Below are 14,378 nucleotides of genomic sequence, written 5' to 3' on the forward strand. Positions count from 1 at the left end.
AAGGGGATGGCAGAGGACGAGATGGTTGGATAGTGTTTTCGAGGTTACCAGCATGAGTTTGACCAAACTGCGGGAGGCAGTGGAGGACAGAGGTGCCTGGCGTTCTCTGGTCCATGGGGTCACGAAGAGTCGGACACGACTAAACGACTAAACAACAACAACAACATCGCCTAGTCTCAAATCTTCAATTCTTGGGCAAGGTGATCAAGTGGGTGGTTGCTGAACAACTTCAAGCACGCCTGGGTGATGTGGACCATTTAGACCCCTTCCAATCGGGATTCAGGCCTCATCATGGGACTGAAACTGCCTTTGTCGCACTGGTCAATGATCTCCGGGCAGGCTAGGGACAAAGGTGAGAGCTGTTTCCTAGTTCTGCTGGATCTCTCAGCAGCTTTTGACATCATCGATCTTGACATCCTTCTTGACCATCTAGAGAGGCTGGGAGCCGGGGGCACGGTTATACAGTGGTTCTGCTCCTTCCTCCTGGGCCGTGTTCAGAAAGTGGTGTGGGGGATGAGTGTTCAGACCCCTGGGCTCTCACTTGTGGGGTGCCTCAGGGTTCTGTCCTCTCCCCATGCTTTTTAACATTTATATGAAGCCGCTGGGAGAGATCATCGGGAAGTTTGGGCTGGGTGTTCTTCAGTATGCGGATGATACCCAGCTCTACCTCTCCTTAAAATTAGAACCAGTGAAGGTGGTGAAGGTCCTGTGTGAGTGTCTGGAGGTGGTTGGAGGATGGATGTATCTAAAAGCCCTTCACACATGGCTATGTACAGTGGTACCTCCGGTTGCAGATGGGATCCATTCCGGAGCTCCAGTCGGATCCCGAGGTTTCCACAACCGGAGGTGCCGCTTCTGTGCACGCATGTGGCATGCTAGAGCACTTCTGCACATACGCGCAGCACATAGAGTGCTCCTGTGCATGCGCACGCGGCGAAGCCCAGAAAAACACTTCTGGATTTGCCGGGTGAGTATCCCAAAGGATACGTAACCGGAGGTGACCGTGAGTAGAGGTACCACTGTATTAGAAACACAGCCATACATTCTTGTGTGTGTATGTTTCTATTTACAAACTACCCCAGTCTCTGAGCGGTGAGACTCCAGGGATCCCTGACCCATCTTTGGTTTCCTTGGAACAAAGGTCAGCGGAGACTGTGGTGTCTTTATGTTATATAGTTTTATTTACTCTCATATTTAACCTGAGTGTCTTCTCTTTGGCGATCACTCGTAGCCGAGTAAGATTGTCTTCCATAAACACGGTTTTAACAATGAGTCCGTAAATGACTGTGGAGGCCAATTCTGGATCCACATGTCCTTCCACAGTGGGGACATTGTCTGGGCAGTGTGGATTTGCCAAGCGTGCCTTCCTCTTGGCACGTTTCTCCTTTGTGTCCTGAGTTCGAGTGTCTTCAAAGCCCATGACACCTTTGGTAAAGGCTGTTCTCCAACTGGAGCGCTCGCAGGCAAGTGTTTCCCAGTTGTCAGTGTTTATGCTACTTTTTTTTAGATTTGCCTTGAGACAGTCTTTAAACCTCTTTTGTTGACCACCAGCATTACGCTTTCCATTTTTAAGTTCGGAATAGAGTAGTTGCTTTGGAAGACGACAATTAGGCATCCGCACAACATGACCAGTCCAATGAAGCTGATGTTGAAGAATCATCGCTTCAACACAGGTGATCTTTGCTTCTTCCAGTACACTGGCCTTAGTTCGCCTGTCTTCCCAAGTGATGTGTAAAAGTTTTCAGGGACACCGTTGATGGAATCTTTCAAGGAGTTGGAGATGGCGTTTATAAGTGGTCCATTTATTTTTTGAAATGAAACAAAATTTACAGTGAGATGGGAAAGAATGTTTATTTTTGTATACTTCCACTTTATATTTTTTTTTGGGGGGGTCCTACTTTTTCTGATTGCATTATCAAAACTCATCTTCCACGTTGCATCTCCTTCTATTCTTGAGAGAGATAAGACTGCCTTTGTTGCAGAGCAGTTCTGCCTTTGTTGCAGAGTAGTTCTGTTGGGATTTTGCATAGACTTCAGCTGAGGAAAGGAAAGCTCAGCTGAGCAATTAGTGACCATTAATGTGAAAAATCCAGCATGGGAAATGTCTGAATTGCCCCCTTCCCTTGATGCCCTGAGCATGTGCTTATTTTGCTGAATGCTTAATCCGGTCCTGGGTAATGGCCTTGAGGGGTGGGCTAGGGCAGCCAGTGTGTTCATGCCAGCCTGAGCAGGGGGCACCATTCTCTCAACCCAGGGAACTTTGCTGATCTGAGGAAGCTAGATCTGTCTAGCTCAGTACAGATGACACCGGCATTTACCCAGGAGCAAGCCTCATTGTATTCAAAGGGATTAACTTCTTCTGAGTAGGCCTGGTTAGGACTGTGCTATGAGCTACATAGGTGGGGGTCCCCGGTTCCAGCCTCTGCCCTTGTGTAATTTGGTGTCTTTAGCTAGGCCCATGTCTCAGCCTCAGGAGCCCCCACAGCTGCAATATGGGGAGAGTATAGCACTGGCCTACTTTACAGGGTTGTTGTAACCATATAGGGCTGCTGAGCATCCTTGCCACAGGCCATGTTCCATCACCTGAACCCTGTGCTGAAGTGCTGAGCAGCAAAGCACTCCTGGGAATGTTCCTTATCCTTCCCCCAGAAGAGTTGCTCCAACTCACACCCTCAACACCCACCCACTGCAGTTCAGGGAGGCTCCCCCACCACCCTGCACAACTGGTAATTAAACACACATTTAGATCCACGCTGAATCTGTGTGTGATTGTAGCAAGTCTCAGCAGATGGTGCAAATCTGCTGGGACCTTGCCTCCTCCCTGAGCAAGAGGTGCATAAAAACCTCTGAGTTCCAACTTCTGCCTTCTGTCTTTCCTGGGCATCCTGCCTGTTGCCTGTTGACCACCCCAGGAGATGCCCTCGCCTTCTACCAGTTGCTGATGCTGCTGACACGGGAACAGGTAAATACAGGGAATCCTGTGGCTTCCAGAACTGCTACTGAATTTCAGCAATGCCCTTTGATCAAAATGGGGAAAGGTAGCTGGGTTCCTCTTGAGGGTATTGGGTGAGCCAACATGAAGGTGATTAAGGACTGAGGAGTGGAGTGGTTGTTCTGTGGTATTACGGCAGTGGACAAAGCTGTAATGCAACTTTTGAATAAATGCATTTTTCTAATTTAAAAAATAATGTGGAAGAGGTGTGTCTGTCAATTTTGGTTTCTCTCAGTTTCTCTTTTTTGAGTCTCATGTTTCCTTTGCCCCATTTTTGCACCAGTTTGTGGTTTATTTTTAATGGGTGCACAGAAACACAGGCACACTTTTGCTTACCGCCTTGTCCAGCCGACACACTTTTGCAAGCCATTTGCCACAAGGCAATGCGTTTTTGTCCCTTGTTCCCATTAACCCATGGTTGCGTGCAGTTTCCCCTTAATAAACACATTTTTGTGTTGGCGGAAAGGCTACAAATTTTGAGAAGTGCAGATTTTCAAGGCTAGCTGCATTTTGGACTGCTTAGTGGTTCAGGAAGAGCAAATTAGGCTGGTTTATGTTGAACTGTAAACTGAATGAACTTCGCTCCCTTTTCCTAATCCAAACTTTCCTCAGATGAATAGTAGAGTCTGCTCTTGCTGGAGAAAGTGTTGCCACTGTATTTGGAACTGATTTAAGACCCAACTTTGGAAACAAACAACAGGATCCCAAGCATGTCTAATTCTCACTGATCTTAACCTTACCAGTGAATCGTGGAGAAGGATTAGCCCACTTCATAGAAAGTGAACCATTCCTGTTTGGAATGGTTTTGTGTATCTTACAATTGTTTCTTATCATTGTGTGTTCTGTTGCTGGGATTCCATCCCTGGGAATAGAACAAAACAAACAAAGTTTGTTTGCAAAGTTATTCAATTTTTGCTTGAGGCACTGCTTGGATCCTTGCCAGGGTTATTTGTTGCTCTTGACACACACAGATTCACACACATATCACAAGTCCTTCTGGCTGAGCTCATTCCCTGCTCAGCATGCTGGAAAGAATCCAGGTCATGTGCTACCACCTTGACAGTGTCGAGGGACAGAGGGATTGGCGCTCAGGATGGATGGCCCTCGTTCAGGCACATCTCATATGACCAACAGCTATGCCAGTTCCTGGAAACCATGGCAGGCGAGAGCACTGCTCTTGTGCTCAAATCCTTCTTGTGGGTTCCCCACTGGTATCTGGTTGGGCACTGTGAAAACAGGATGTCACTTGAGATGGGCTGTGACCCTGTTTTGTCAGCTTCTTCTTATGTTCTTAGCACATCTAAACGCTTGCTTCCTTTCAGAAAGGCCACCATGTTTCAGAAGTGAGCAGGCCCACGTCCCCAGTTGTGGCATGTCAGCTGCTAACTGGACTCTGCTCTACCCCTCCACCTTCATCCTTCTTGGGATCCCGGGACTGCAAGCCTTCCATGCCTGGATTTCCATCCCCTTCTGCTCCATCTACATCCTCTCCCTTCTGGGGAACTGCCTCCTCTTGGCGGTCATCAAGAAGGAGCCCAGCCTCCATGAGCCCATGTACTTGTTCCTCTGCATGCTGGCAGTGGCAGATCTTGTGGTCTCGACTACCACCTTACCAAAAATCCTGGCTATATTCTGGCTTCAGGACAGAGGAATCCACACCAGTGCCTGCCTGGCTCAGGTGTTCCTGATCCATTCCTTCTCCACCATGGAGTCGGGCTTCTTCGCTGCCATGGCCTTCGACCGTTACGTGGCAATATGCAACCCGCTGAGACACTCCGCCATCTTGACCAAAACCGTTGTGATCAAGATTGGGTTGGCTGTTTTGATCCGGGGGGCTGTGCTCCTGCTGCCCCACCCTTTCCTGCTGAAGCGGCTCCCGTACTGCAGGGGAAATGTCATCTCCCACACCTACTGTGAGTTCATGGCGCTGGTGAAACTGACCTGTGCAGATACCCGTGCCCCCAGAGCATACAGCTTGACTGTTGCCTTCCTGACTGGGGGGCTGGATTTCACCTTCATCATCCTGTCCTACACCCTGATCCTGAGGACAGTCTTCCAGCTGCCTTCCAAGGAGGCGCGGGCCAAATCCCTGGGCACTTGCGGCTCCCACATCTGCGTCATCCTGATCTCATACACTCCGGCATTCTTCTCCTTCCTCACCCACCGATTTGGCCACAGGGTCAACCCCTGCGTCCACATTATTGTTGCCAACATTTATGTCTTGATTCCACCCATGATGAATCCCATCATCTATGGGGCAAAGACAAAGAAGATCCGAGAAAGCATCCTAAGAACCCTTGGGGTCTCCTCTGCTGGAAACATGGAAATGAGAAAATAGAGCCCTGCATCACCCCAGTGGGACTGAACTGAATAAGCTTACACTTAGTTTTGTTCTGCACCTTCCCTGCTTCTGTTATGAAGCTACCACATAAGTCCTAGCAGTAGAACCATTAATGTTTTCTGCCCAGATAACTGTGATGCTTTCTGCCAGAGAGCATATTCCTTGCTTTCCTGTTTGCTGCTGTGGCGTGTGACTATGGAAGGACTAGGTGAGCCGGTGGGTTTCTCTGCGATCAGCTGTGTGCAAAATTCCCCACTCCTCTTCCCAAACCTTCTCATGAATGTTTCTTAAGGTCTGGAAGCTCTTCTGAGCACCTCCACACTGTATGACTTCTGCATGCACAGCAATCTTGCCAATGCGATCAATTCTCGACACAGCTGCCGCCGCCACCAACATCCTGCTTCATGTGGGCAGGCTGTTGCTTACTGGTTCCGAAACGCAACTTGCAGGATTATCACACAAAAGTTAAAGTGTGGCTGGAGCACATTTGGACCTGCTCTTAAGCTAAAGCCCCAAAATATATTTAAAAAGTAGTCCTTTCCTCCTTGCTCATAGAATTGTCGAGTTGGAAGGGGTCTTGAGGCTCATCCAGTCCAACCCCTGCAATGGAATCTCTGCTAAATGAGACTCATACTAAATCCTTGTATGTCTGGCTGGATTGTCATGAAGTGCCTGGCTATCTAGCGCATTATATTTGCCAGGAGGGTCCTGCAAGGAAGGCACAATGATACTGACAATTCCCTCTTGTTCATTCGCAGCACTTGGGTGTTCAGTGTGTTTCTGGGTGTCATGGTTGTTAGATGCTGCCAAATGGACCCCTTTCCTACATTACTCTGTTACAGTCACTTTTCCAAACAGGGAAATGCTTCAGGGGTGAGGGTGCTTGTTCTGGTTTGTTTGCCCTCCTTTATATTCCTATTCCTTTATATTCCTACAATATCTGCGTTTACTGACAAATATATGTGTTGAGCAGAGGTACGTTACCGGAATCCACGGCCAGGGTCACCAGACTTTGTCTGGTCTGCTGCCTTTTCAGTGGTGCCTCGCAAGACGAAAAGAATCCGTTCCGCGAGTCTCTTCGTCTAGCGGATTAGCGCTATTAACCCTATTAGCGGCTTATCGGCTTATCGGATAAGCCGCTTAGCGGCTTAGAAAAAGGGGGGGGGGAGGAAAAAAAACCTGCAGGAACTTGCAAGACATTTTTGTCTTGCGAAGCAAGCCCATAGGAAATTCGTTTTGCGAAGCACCTCCAAAACGGAAAACCCTTTTGTCTAGCGGGTTTTCTGTCTTGTGAGGCATTCGTCTTGTGGGGCACCACTGTATTTCCTTCCCCTTTGCATCCAAGGTGTGCTCATAGATAAGGGTAGACCGGTTGCCATATTCCAGGGGTCCTCAAACTTTTTCAGGAGGGGGGCGGTTCACTGTCCCTCAGACCTTGTGGGGGGCCGGACTATATTTTGGAGGAAAAAAGTGAATTGCCATGGGGGGGGGGCGGAGAGGAAGAAGAAAGAGTCAGAGTCGGGGGGCCCTGCAGCCACAGTCCCTGCTGCGGGAGGAGGGCCCAAGCACTGCCGCCTCGTTGACCACGGCTCCCCGGTGGCCCCCTCACTGCTCCTTCCCCCTTCCTCGGGCCTCACCAACGCCACAGGCCTCAGCCGGGGCAGGGACAGCAGACACCGCTGCTGCCGAAGCTGCCCCCTCCCGGCCCGCCCGCCAGCCCAGGCTGAAGAGGAAGGCGCCCAAGCAGAGAGAAAGAGGGCTTCAGCCCGGCACCTCTGAAGTGGGCGGGTGGCAGGCAGGATAGGGAGAAGGGGGACTGCCGGGGTGGAGGGGAGGTCCACCATCCGTCCAGCTACAGAGACCCCGCCTCCTCCTCTGCCTTCCCTTGGCCGGGAAGCAGTGTCTCTCCTGGACCCTGTCCCCCCAGGCTGGGCTCTTCAGCGCGGGGGAGAGCGACGACCAGAGCAGCAGCAGCCCCAGGAAGGAGCTGAGCAGCAGCACCGTGCGCAAGAGGAAGCCCAGCTTCAGCTGCAACCTCAGCACCAGCCCCACAAGCTCGCCAAAGCCACTGGTCCCCTCACTGCTCTCTCCCACATTGCTCTCTGCTCAGCCGCCCGCTGCTGTGGGAGCCAAGGGTGGCTGCGTGTTGGTGGCAGCTCAATGAATGAAAGGCCATGTTGGAGTTCACCAATCAGTCACTGAAAAGCCATGCTGAGATGCTTGCCGCCCTGCAGACGCTTGGCGGGTTTTCAGGTGGCTGTGCGGGTCAGAATCGTGGCCCTTTCAGGCTGCCTCTTTCCCCTGGGCCATAGTTTGCCAACCCCTGCAATATTCATTCATGATTCCCCATCCACCAGACGCCTAGCCAATCAAGAACTATTATTCAAATAGCTGTCAAACCGACAATCAATCAGAAGAGTCCATTTTGACAGCAACAATGATACACTTATCCAATAGCGCCCCCTAACAAGGGCTCCCCTCGAACTGCAGCTGTCAAAGCCTGTGTTGCAGACACAGCTCAGCTGAGGGGAAGTATGGGGAAAATTTAAAGGAGAAGCACAGTTTTTGGGGGGTTCTCTTTGCTCCTTGTAGCTTGAAGTCTTGTTGCAACAATACAGATCAGGCCTCCTAACTGCTGTTTGAGGTTGAATCCTGACAAGACAGAAGTACTGTTTTGGGGGGACAGGGGGCGGGCGGGTGTGGGGGACTCCCTGGTCCTGAATGGGGTAACTGTGCCCCTGAAGGACCAGGTGCACAGCCTGGGAGTCATTTTTGGCCTCACAGCTGTCCATGGAGGCACAGGTCGATTCTGTGTCCAGGGCGGCTGTCTACCAGCTCCATCTGGTACACTGGCTAAGACCCTATCTGCCCGCGGACTGTCTCGCCAGAGTGGTGCATGCTCTGGTTATCTCCCGCTTGGACTACTGCAATGCGCTCTACGTGGGGCTACCTTTGAAGGTGACTCAGAAACTGTAATTAATCCAGAATGCGGCAGCTAGACTGGTGACTGGGAGTGGCCACTGAGACCATATAACACTGGTCCTGAGAGATCTGGATTGGCTCCCAGTACGTTTCCAAGCACAATTCAAAGATTCCCAGCAGATTTGCACCATCTCCTCCCTGAGCAAGAGGTGCATAAAAACCTCCCAGGTCCAATTTCTGCCTTCTGGAGATGCCCTCCCCCTCTACCTGCTGCTGCTGCTGCTGCTACCACAGGAACAGGTAAATACAGGGAATAAGAACATAAGCAGAGTCTGCTGGATCAGACCAATGGCCTGTCCAGTCCGGCATCCTGTTCTCACAGTGGACAACCAGATGCCTCAACCAGATGCCCCTCCTGCGGCTTCCAGCAACTGCTACTGAATTTCAGAAAAGTCCTTGGATCTTAATGGGGAAGGGGCGAATCTGTTAATCTTGGTTTCTCTCCGTTTTTCCTTGTTCAGCCTTCTCCTTACTTTGCCCCATTTCTGCACCAGTTTCTGATTGATTAATTTATTGAGGTAATTGCTTCAGTACCAAGTAAGTCCTCACAGATAGGATCGTGCTCACTTTACAGTTTGGTTCTTTCTGCTTTTCTTGGGGAGTAAGTCTGCCTGGGTTCAACCATGGAGCTTTACTTGTAGGTAAATGTGGGCATAGGATTCTGTGGGTTTACTCAAGAGTAAGTCTAACTGAGTTCACTTTCGCCATGCAGCTGAGATCTTTCTCCTCATTCAAAGCTGTACTTCAGAGGGTTTCAAGGGAGCAGTTTATTAGGAAAATATCCAATTGACTAATAAAATTTCTTCACATAACTATAAATGTACAGCCAGATGGGTGAGGTATATATTAGTATTGTTATTATTATTCATATCCCACATTTAACATTCAAAGTGGCTTACATTGGTTATGATATATAAATACCAGTGCTGTACTTTAAATTTTAAAAATGATTAGGTAAAGGTAAAGGTACCCCTGCCTGTACGGGCCAGTCTTTCCAGACTCTAGGGTTGTGCGCTCATCTCACTCTAGAGGCTGGGAGCCAGCGCTGTCCGCAGACACTTCCGGGTTACGTGGCCAGCGTGACAAGCTGCATCTGGTGAGCCAGCGCAGCACACAGAACGCCGTTTACCTTCCCGCTGGCAAGCGGTCCCTATTTATCTACTTGCCCCCAGGGGTGCTTTCGAACTGCTAGGTGGGCAGGCGCTGGGACCGAGCAGCGGGAGCGCACCCCGCTGCGGGGATTCGAACCACCGACTATGCGATCGGCAAGTCCTAGGCGCTGAGGTTTTACCCACAGCGCCACCCGCGTCCCAAAAAAATGATTACCTTAACATTATTAAATTGTTGTTGTTGTTGTTATTCATATCCCACATTTAACATTAAAAGTTCCTTACATTGATTACTACTGTATATATAAATACCAGTACTTTAAATTTTAAAAATGATTACCTTAAGCAACCTAAATGTTACCTCTGAATAAACATTTACATTATGGTTACACAGGTTCCCTCACCCCACCTAAAAAAAAAAAAATCCACGAAATTTAGTCACAGAAATATTTTAAACACAGGTAAAATGAGGCATCTAGCATATTCTTTGTGAAATATAAGCATAATACAAAACCTAATGGCCTTTTCTTCAAGATGTACTGAGGGATTTACATTTTGAACAAAACAATCGTGTTTGGGATGGATATGACAGCCAAGAATGCTAACGGGTCCTACCTTCAGATGCTGGCCTCAGCACACTCCAGGACTGAGGTTATCTCTGATGGGCCTGGCATCGTGACCTTGAAGGAAAAGGGGTTTGGGAATGTTTGGCTCAGTTTTCCTCACCGCTGGTGCCAGAGAAAATGAGGTAGGAGGACTCTGCGTAGCCCAAGAAAAACCAGCTTGCCAGGAGGAGTCAAAAATAGACTCTTGTTCCAAATTCAGAGGGCAAGAGACTGGAGGGGTGTCATGCAAACGTTTCAGCAAACTCTGGGCCTGGTACCCAATAGGCAGTCCTAGAAACTGCAGAAACTGTAGATAAGAGCTGAGCGAACAAAGAGTTACTGTAATTGCATCAGAATATTTGATCCCTTGGCATCAGAAGTTGAGGGAACTGAGACTTATTATATTGGAGAGGGGGGAGTCTAGAGTGAGCCAGTAAAGGTAAAGGTAAAGGTACCCCTGCCCGTACGGGCCAGTCTTGACAGACTCTGGGGTTGTGCGCCCATCTCACTCAAGAGGCCAGGGGCCAGCGCTGTCCGGAGACACTTCCGGGTCACGTGGCCAGTGTGACATCGCTGCTCTGGCGAGCCAGAGCCGCACACGGAAACGCCGTTTACCTTCCCGCTGGTAAGCGGTCCCTATTTATCTACTTGCACCCGGAGGTGCTTTCGAACTGCTAGGTTGGCAGGCGCTGGGACCGAGCAGCGGGAGCGCACCCCGCCGCAGGGATTCGAACCGCCGACCTTTTGATAGCATTGGAAGGGATCCCTGAATGCCATATAGTCCAATCATTTCTGCTCTCTGCAGGAAATCCAGAGCTGGGGTATCCCTAAGAGCTGGTTGATCATTCACTGCTTGAAGAGCCTCCCAGAAAGGAAGGGAACCCACCCCACCATCGCTCTAGGTAATTTGGAGGGACTGGGAAAAGTCCTCTACAAGAAGTGAGGCTGCTTATATTTTACTTTTCTGCCTCTTACTATTTACTTTTCTTGCAGCATCTCCATCAATTTGACATCATTCACAAACAGAGGGCACCCTCCTGCTCCCCAGTTAGATAATTCATCCAATTGTTTGTCTTTTGACATCATTGCATTGGTTTTCACATGGTGTTACCAGCTGCTTGGGGTTTCCTTTTGGTAAGAAAATTGAATTCAGTTGAATCAAAGAAATGGATGGAGATAGTAGGGTTAGTAGGGAGACCCTGGAATAAAAAGTGTCAATTAATGACACTCATGTTTCTCCCATGGTTTCTAGGTACTTACTCAGAGTTTAATTTTCTAGGAATGAAGGCCAGCAGAGACTGTGGTGTCTTTATGATACATGGTTGTGAACACACACCCCATAAGCATGGAGGAGCTCACTACATTAATACCACAACAGATTTTGCTCTCCATTAGTCACAGGTTTGGATCCAGCACAGAGCAAGCTGGTCTCTGTGTCTCCAGCTTCTAGCCTACTTCCAGCAGTTCAGAGACAATGCACTCCTATTGTTCTCTCCAGCTGGCAGCTTTGAGGTGAGGCTCACCCATTAGCCTGGATTGCATCACCTTTTAGTTGTAGCTCCTGCAACCGAGCTCATTCTTTTGAGATGCTGACACTTAAATGGCCAGCTAAGACCATTATCTTACAAATAAATCTGTCTGACCTTCTCTTGTCAGATTCTAACCTCACTGGGTACAGGACCCCCAAGAACTGGAAGGTACTTGTGACATCATCCAGACTGATTCCTCTTCAAACTTACAATACTATCTGGGATCTTTCTTTTTTTTTCCTTTCCCAATTTTTTTATTGATTTTCAAAAAATTATAGACACACTAACAACTAAACAAACAAACAAAAATCAAACCTTATTAAAACTAATTTAACTTAACATATTTAACTAAATTATCGTTGAATTTCGACCATTCTTCCTGGTACTCCTCCTCCTCCTGGTCACGTATCTGGGATCTTTCTTTGCAGGCTCAAAGACATACCATGGCTGCTGCTCAGTGAAACCTTTCCCAGGAGCTCAGCATACAATGTTGGCTTCCAACTGGACCCTGCTCCACCCTTCCACCTTCATCCTGGTGGGAATTCCAGGCCTACAGGATGTTCAGATCTGGATCTCCATCCCCTTCTGCTGTCTCTACATCCTCACCCTCCTTGGGAATTGTCTCCTCCTGGTAGTTGTCAAGAGAGAGCCGAGCCTCCATGAGCCCATGTACTTATTCCTCTGCATGCTGGCAGGTGCCGACCTGGTGGTCACCACCACAATTGTGCCCAAAATCTTGAGCATTTTCTGGTTTGGCCATGGAAGCATCCATATAAATGGCTGCCTGGCCCAAATCTTCTTGCTTCACTCCTTCTCAACCATGGAATCAGGGTTCATCTTAGCCATGGCCTTTGACCGCTACATGGCCATTTGCAAGCCCTTGAGACATGCAGCGGTCCTGACCAATGATGTGGTTGCCAAGATGGGACTGACCATCGTGCTACGGGGGGCCATCCTCCTGAGCCCGCACCCTTTCCTCCTGAAATGGCTCCCGTATTGCAGAGGCAACGTCATCTTGCACACGTACTGTGAGTTCATGGCTCTGATGAAACTGACCTGTGTGGACACGGGGGCAGAGAGAGCCTACAGTCTCCTGGTTGCTTTTCTAACTGGGGGGCTGGACTTGGTGTTGATCATCATATCTTACATCCTCATTTTCCAGGCTGTCTTCCAGCTCCCTTCCAAGGAAGCACGGGTCAAATCTCTTGGCACCTGCGGCTCTCACGCCTGTGTCATCCTGGTCTTCTACACTCCAGCGTTTTTCTCCTTCTTAACCCACCGGTTTGGTCACGTGGCTGCCCATGTCCACATTCTGGTAGCAAATATATACCTGCTCCTCCCACCCATGATGAACCCCATTATTTATGGAGTAAGGACCAAGAGAATCCAGCAGGGTCTCTTCAAGATCTTCTGTGTCAAAACCAGATAAAAGACCAGGAACTTGGAGCATCTCTTTGAGTTCAGCTGCATCCACTTGTGGAAAACCGCAGGACAAGAGAGGGCTCTTCATTCTCTGTTTCCTAGTTTCCCCCAGGCATCTGGCTGGACATTGTGAGAACAGGCTGAGAACTGGATTGGCCATTGGCCTAATCCAGGAGTCTCTTCTTGGATTCTCATCCACCTATGCTCAACTTGTAAAGAGATGTAAATAAAGCAGCATACCACACAGCACCAGACAGCCTCCAGTGTTCCAAAAGAACAGGAGTGCAATGGCTTATCCACACTCAGTTTTTGGCCCTCTCTTTCCAGGCAGAGCTTTAACACTCCGTGTCTGAACATGTTTTCTCCACCCTGCAAAAGCCTGCTCTTTAAAGCTGAATTCTAGATTTTGGAGTGCCCGCCCCCCCCCCAAAAAAAAATTAGAGGCAGTTTTGGCACCAACTCTTAGGTCATTTCAGCACCACGTAAAGGCATATTTGCTTTTCCTGGGATTTTTGTAGATTGAGAATGGAATGGGAATAGACAGCCTTGCGATGGTAATAATGGTTTGGTTGCTCATTATTTTTAACTGACTTTGTAATTTATGCTGCTTATATGAGTGTGCGTATTTCAGTTTGTGCATATTTCAGAGTCAGAGGGAGGTAGGAACTTACTGCTGGCGTTCAAAATGCTGCAGAAGCCGGAAGGAGGATTAGACTAGCCAACTGCCCTCCTTGCGGAGAGCTGTGCATTTGTGCATTCAGAGAGCCAGTGTGGTGTAGTGGTTAAGAGTGGTAGTCTCGTAATCTGGGGAACCGGGTTCGCGTCTCCGCTCCTCCACATGCAGCTGCTGGGTGACCTTGGGCCAGTCACCCTTCTCTGAAGCCTCTCAGCCCCACTCACCTCACAGAGTGTTTGTTGTGGGGGAGGAAGGGAAAGGAGAATGTTAGCCGCTTTGAGACTCCTGAAGGGGAGTGAAAGGCGGGATATCAAATCTAAACTCTTCTTCTTCTTCTTCACAACATGATGCTGTAATAAAAAGACTATAAATCTATCAACTGCTTGTTAATTCTTATCTGTGAAGTTACCAAAGGGAGGGGAGGACTCTCCGCACCTAACACAAGGAGGCAAATGTCCGGTGGCAGCAGCCGAGCATAAGAACATAAGAAGAGCCTGTGCTGGGTCAGGCCAGTGGCGCATCTACTCCAGCCTCCTGTTCTCACAGTGGCCAACCAGGCGCCCCTTATGGGTAACCTGTAAGCAGGATTCAAGCATAAGAGCAACTCTCCCCTCCTCTGGTTTCCAGCAACTGGGATTCAGAAGCATTCAGCTGTGGAGGCAGAGCTTAGTCATCGGGGCTAATAGCCATTGATAGCCCTCTCTTCTAGGAACGTGTCTAAT

The 14,378-nt window shown here is 49.0% G+C and overlaps 3 protein-coding genes across 3 annotated transcripts in view; all 3 read left to right on the top strand.

Annotated features, from left to right (window-relative positions):
• The window catches only part of LOC310843317 (uncharacterized protein), a 164,028-nt gene that overhangs the window by 71,068 nt on the left and 78,582 nt on the right, over positions 1-14,378 (top strand). The gene's annotated exons all lie outside the window — the stretch shown is intronic.
• Positions 503-6,352, top strand: LOC310843532 (olfactory receptor 52P1-like). Its single transcript, XM_083737054.1, has one exon. It carries the CDS (start codon positions 4,086-4,088, stop codon positions 5,328-5,330), a length of 1,245 nt encoding a protein of 414 aa, XP_083593180.1. The 5' UTR covers positions 503-4,085; the 3' UTR covers positions 5,331-6,352.
• Positions 11,844-13,401, top strand: LOC310843660 (olfactory receptor 52K2-like). Its single transcript, XM_083737296.1, has one exon. It carries the CDS (start codon positions 12,046-12,048, stop codon positions 12,985-12,987), a length of 942 nt encoding a protein of 313 aa, XP_083593422.1. The 5' UTR covers positions 11,844-12,045; the 3' UTR covers positions 12,988-13,401.

The sequence above is a fragment of the Podarcis gaigeae genome (genome assembly GCF_964106915.1).
Source record: "Podarcis gaigeae genome assembly, chromosome: 4".
Lineage (NCBI taxonomy): Eukaryota > Metazoa > Chordata > Lepidosauria > Squamata > Lacertidae > Podarcis > Podarcis gaigeae.

Excerpts from the sequence above, each read along its gene's own strand:
- LOC310843660 (XM_083737296.1), top strand. The coding sequence starts at position 12,046 with ATGTTGGCTTCCAACTGGACCCTGCTCCACCCTTCCACCTTCATCCTG.
- LOC310843532 (XM_083737054.1), top strand. The coding sequence starts at position 4,086 with ATGGATGGCCCTCGTTCAGGCACATCTCATATGACCAACAGCTATGCC.